Source organism: Manacus vitellinus, unplaced genomic scaffold (assembly GCF_001715985.3).
Source record: "Manacus vitellinus isolate BGI_N305 unplaced genomic scaffold, ASM171598v3 scaffold_123_pilon, whole genome shotgun sequence".
NCBI classification, from domain to species: Eukaryota; Metazoa; Chordata; class Aves; order Passeriformes; family Pipridae; genus Manacus; species Manacus vitellinus.
The window spans coordinates 30,378-34,962 of NW_021938915.1; the positions used below are offsets into that span (position 1 = coordinate 30,378).

The 4,585-nt window shown below is 65.4% G+C and overlaps 1 protein-coding gene across 1 annotated transcript in view; it reads left to right on the forward strand.

Moving 5' to 3' along the window:
- The window catches only part of DENND4B (DENN domain containing 4B), a 27,920-nt gene that overhangs the window by 14,513 nt on the left and 8,822 nt on the right, over positions 1-4,585 (forward strand). The window contains exons 14-23 of the mRNA XM_029965900.1: positions 20-78; positions 160-304; positions 773-948; positions 1,053-1,153; positions 1,596-1,808; positions 2,096-2,241; positions 2,445-2,584; positions 2,655-2,778; positions 3,410-3,616; positions 4,455-4,583. Of these exons, the coding sequence (XP_029821760.1) occupies positions 20-78; positions 160-304; positions 773-948; positions 1,053-1,153; positions 1,596-1,808; positions 2,096-2,241; positions 2,445-2,584; positions 2,655-2,778; positions 3,410-3,616; positions 4,455-4,583 (1,440 nt within the window). The remainder of the gene's footprint in view (positions 1-19; positions 79-159; positions 305-772; positions 949-1,052; positions 1,154-1,595; positions 1,809-2,095; positions 2,242-2,444; positions 2,585-2,654; positions 2,779-3,409; positions 3,617-4,454; positions 4,584-4,585) is intronic.

A 4,585-nucleotide genomic window follows, 5' to 3' on the forward strand; every position in this document is an offset into this window, starting at 1 on the left:
TGTCCCACTGTCCCCACAGATGTCCCCCTATGACAGCCTCCTACTGTGCCGGCCCGTGTCATCCCCGCTGCCGCTCAGGTAGGGGCGGTTTTGGGATCCTGGAGGGGCACACACGGGTGTGGGGGGGCCATGGGGCAGCCTGGTGACATCCCCCCTCAGTGGGGCCAGTTTCCTGACGCTGCTACAGAACCTGGGCCCCGACAACGCCGTGGCCCTGCTGGTGGCCGTGCTCACCGAGCAGAAGCTGCTTATCCACTCGCTGCGCCCCGACGTGCTGACCAGCGTGGGAGAGGCCCTGGTGGCGGTGAGTGACCACGGGGGACACCCCCTGGGGCTGGGGGCTGCATACTGGGGGGCTAGGGGGCTGCAGTGCTGGGAATCCCCCATTCTGTGTGTCTGGGGACCCCCAATCCTGTGGGGCTGGGGACCCACAGCCCTGGTGATCCCAATCCCATGGCACTGGGGACCCTGGTCCCACAGTTCTGGGGATCCTGGTCCCGAAGCACTGGGGACGCACAGCACTGGGATTCTGGTCCCACAGCACTGGAGACCCCAGTGTTGCTGGGGATCCTGGTCCTACAGCTCTGGGGATCCTGGCCTCGAAGCACTGGGGTCCCACAGCACTGGGATTCTGGTTCCACAGCACTGGGATCCTGGTCCCACAGCTCTGGAGACCCCAGTGGTGCTGGGGATCCTCATCCTACAGCTCTGGGGCCCCCCCGTGCGCATGCCGGGGGCCCCGCGGCACTGACCACCCTCGTCCTGTCCCCAGATGATCTTCCCCCTGCGCTGGCAGTGCCCCTACATCCCGCTGTGCCCGCTGGCGCTGGCTGACGTGCTGTGTGCCCCCGTGCCCTTCATTGTAGGCATCCACTCCAGCTACTTCGACCTCTACGAGCCCCCCCGTGACGTCATCTTCGTCGACCTGGACACCAACACCATCTTCCAGTGAGTGTCCCGTGCTGATCCCGGGCCGGGGGGCGGGTGGGCAGTGCCCGGGGGGGGGTCTGGGGGCAGTGCCTGCCCTGCCCTCCCTGCCCTGTGCCCCCTAGGAGCGAGGAGCGGAAGCTGCTGCCACCCCGTGCGCTGCCCCGCCGGCCCTGCAAGGTGCTGCTGGCCACCCTGCACAGCCTGGCCCAGCAGCTAGACGAGCGTGAGTGGGGAGCCTGGGGGGTCCTGAGGGGGTCTGAGGGGTTAGGGTTAGGGCTGGGGTCCTCCCATAAGGACGAGGGCAATTGGTTTGGAGGTATCTTAGTTCCTCAAAGAATGATTCATTGGTGTCGTTTTCCTGGCTGGGTGGTCCGTAGGAGACCCCCCCGGTGATGTTTGTCCCTAAATCCTTACCCAGAAGGTCCAAACTGCACCATGTCCAACTGGGACCATCCAAACCAGGAGGTTCCCAACCATTCCATGGCCAACTGGAACCGCTCAAACCTAGAGGTTTCTGACCATGCCATGGCCAACTGGTACCACCCAAACCCTGAGATTCCCAGCAGTGCTATGGCCAACGGGAGCCAGCCAACCCGTGTCCCCCAGCCCGGTTCTGGTCCTTGTGGGTGTCCCCAGTGCTGACCCTGTCCCCCTTGTCTCCGCAGTGCTGAGCGCCCCGGACGAGGCGCCCCCAGAGCTGGTGCTGAGCGCGGCGGAGGGTGTGGGGGCACGGCGGGCGCAGCTGGAGCTGGAGGCAAGGGCGGCGTTCCTGCGCTTCATGGCCTGTGCCCTGCGCGGGTACCGCTCCTTCCTGCGCCCCATCGCCCCCGCACCCGCACCCGCCGAGCGCGACGCCGGCAGCCTCTTCGCCCTGCAGGGTCAGTGCGGGCACGGGCTGGCCTGGGCTGGGCTGAGAGGGGGGTCATGTGGTGACTATCCCATCCCCATCCAATCCTGTCCCATCCCATCCACTTCCATCTTGTCTCATCCCCTCCCATCCCATCACATCGCATCCCACCCCATCCCCTCTCATCCCATCCCATCCCATCCCGTCCACTTCCATCTTGTCTCATCATCTCCCATCCCATCCCGTCCCGTCCCATCCCGTCCCATCCCGTCCCACTCCATCCCACCCATCCACGCCTCCGGTGCTGTGTACCTACAGGGTTCCTGCGCTCCCGGGACCGGCAGTACCAGCGGTTCTATGGGCAGCTGCTGAAGACGCAGCTCTTCACCCAATTCATCGAGGACTGTTCCTTCGCCAGCGACCGTGAGCCCTGTCTCGAGTTCTTTGACACCTGCGTCGACAAGGTGTGACCCCTCTGTCCCCTCTGTCCCCTCTGTGTCCCCTCTGTGTCCCACCACTCCTGCCTCGAGTTCTTTGACAACTGCGTCAACAACGTGTGTCCCGCTGCCCCCCCCATGTCCCCAGTGACCCCTGTGCCCCGCCAGGTGCAGGACAAGGTGTGTCCCACTGCCCTCCCATGTCCCCAGTGACTCCTGTGCCTCCCCAGGTGCAGGCAGACCTGGAGAAGCCGGAGGACACCCCCCTGATGGAGCTGGATGACCCCCGGGGTGGGGAGCACACGGTGTTCATCACGCCCCCAGAGCAGCCGGCGGGGCCAGATGGGGCCGAGCCCCCGGCACGGTACAGGTGAGACCCTCCTTCCCCAGACCCCTGCCCACCTGCCAGCCCCCAAACACTCCTCACCTGTGCCCCCCAGGTACGACGGGTTCCCCACCCTGTGCCCGGAGCTGCTGGAGCCTCCCCGGGACCCACTGGTGGCTCAACTGTGCCAGGCCCGGAGCAGCGCCCCGAGCAGCCCCGCCCCTCGCAGGACCAAACAGGTGGGTGGCACACGTGGGCAGGAGGGTGTGTGAGACGGGACACCTGAACAGGTATGTCTGTGTGAGATGGGACAGGGGCAGGTGTTCACCTGGGATGACAGCTAGACAGGTGTCCCCTTGAGCTGTGACACCTGTCCAGGTGCCCCCATGAACTCTGACACCTGGACAGGTGCCCACCATGGACAGGTGTCCCTGTGAGCTGTGATCGTTGCCCAGGTGCCCCCCTGGATGTCCCACCTCCCCTGAGTCCTGTCCCCATCCCCATGAGCTGTGATCCCTGTCCAAGTGCCCCCATGAACTCTTGACACCTGTCCAGGTGCCCCCCTGGATGTCCCAGAGTCCCCTGACCCTTGTCCCTGTCGCTGTGAGCCGTACCCCCTCTCCAGGTGCCCCTCTGACTCTTGTCCCCTGTTCTCTTGAGCTGTGACACCTGGACAGGTGCCCCTGTGGGCTGTCACTCCTGGGCAGGTCCCCACCTGGGACAACACCTGGACAGGTGTCCCCCTGGGACAGGTGTCCCTGTGATCCACCACACCTGGACAGGTGTCCCCGCAATCCGTGCCCCCTTTCTGGATGCCCCCCCTGTAGTTCCCGACCCCCAGTCACCCTGACGCCGTGTCCCCGTGCCCAGGAGATGAAAGTGGCGCAGCGGGTGGCTCAAAAGTCGTCGGCGGTGCCGGAGCTGTGGGCGCGGTGCCTGCTGGGCCACTGCTATGGCCTCTGGTTCCTGTACCTGCCCACCCACGTGCGTGCCGCCCCCGCCAAGCTCGGCGCCCTCCAGCTCGCCTACGACGTCCTGCGCCAGATGGAGCAGCACAAGGTGGTGCTGCCCGACGAGGTGGGTCCTGCCAGGGCCAAATCTGCACTGGGATTGTTGGGAAGGGGCTGTCCTGGGGAGGTGGGGGAGTGCCCAACCCTGGGGGTGTCCAGGGAAGGACTGGATGTGGCACTCAATGCTCTGGGCTGGGGGACAAGGTGGGGATGGGTGTCCAAAGGAGGGACACGAGGATGGGGAATGGTCTGGAGAGGCCACACAGGGAGCAACTGAGGCTTGTTCAGCTGGAGAAGAGGAGACTGGAGGGAGACCTCAGGGGGCTGCAGCTCCTCCTGAGGGGCAGCTCCGATCTCTGCTCCGTGTAAGCCGGGACAGGAGCTGGGGGACTGTGCCAGGAGCTGTGCCAGGGGGAGGGTCAGGAGCTGGGGAAGGGTCTGGAGAACTCCTGAGGGAGTTGGGGGGGCTCATCCTGGAGAAAAGGAGGCTCAGGGGGGACCTTCTGGCTCTCTGCAACTCCCTGACAGGAGGGGGGAGCTGGGAAGGGGTCGGGCTCTGCTCCCAGGGAACAAGGGACAGGAAGAGGGAAAACGGCCTCAAGCTGTGCCAGAGGAGGGTCAGGTTGGCCACGAGGAGGAATTTCTTGCTGGATAGGGTGGTGAGGCCTTGGAAGGGGCTACTCAGGGAGGTGGGGAAGTCCCCACCCCTGGAGATGTCCAAGGGAGGACTGGCCGGGGCACTGAGTGCTCTGGGCTGGGGCCAAGGTGGGGATGGGGCACAGGCTGGACTCGATCCAGGTGGGTCTTTCCCACCCTCCAGTGTGGGGGTCCCACCTCTGTCCCGTGGCTGGGGGTCCCTCCCTGCCCGGGGGGGTCCCGTGCTGACCCGTTTTCCTCTCCCCCAGGTGTGTTACCGCATCCTGATGCAGCTGTGTGGGCAGTACGGGGAGCCCGTGCTGTCCGTGCGCGTCCTGCTCGAGATGAAACGTGCTGGCATCGTCCCCAACACCGTCACCTATGGCTACTACAACAAGGT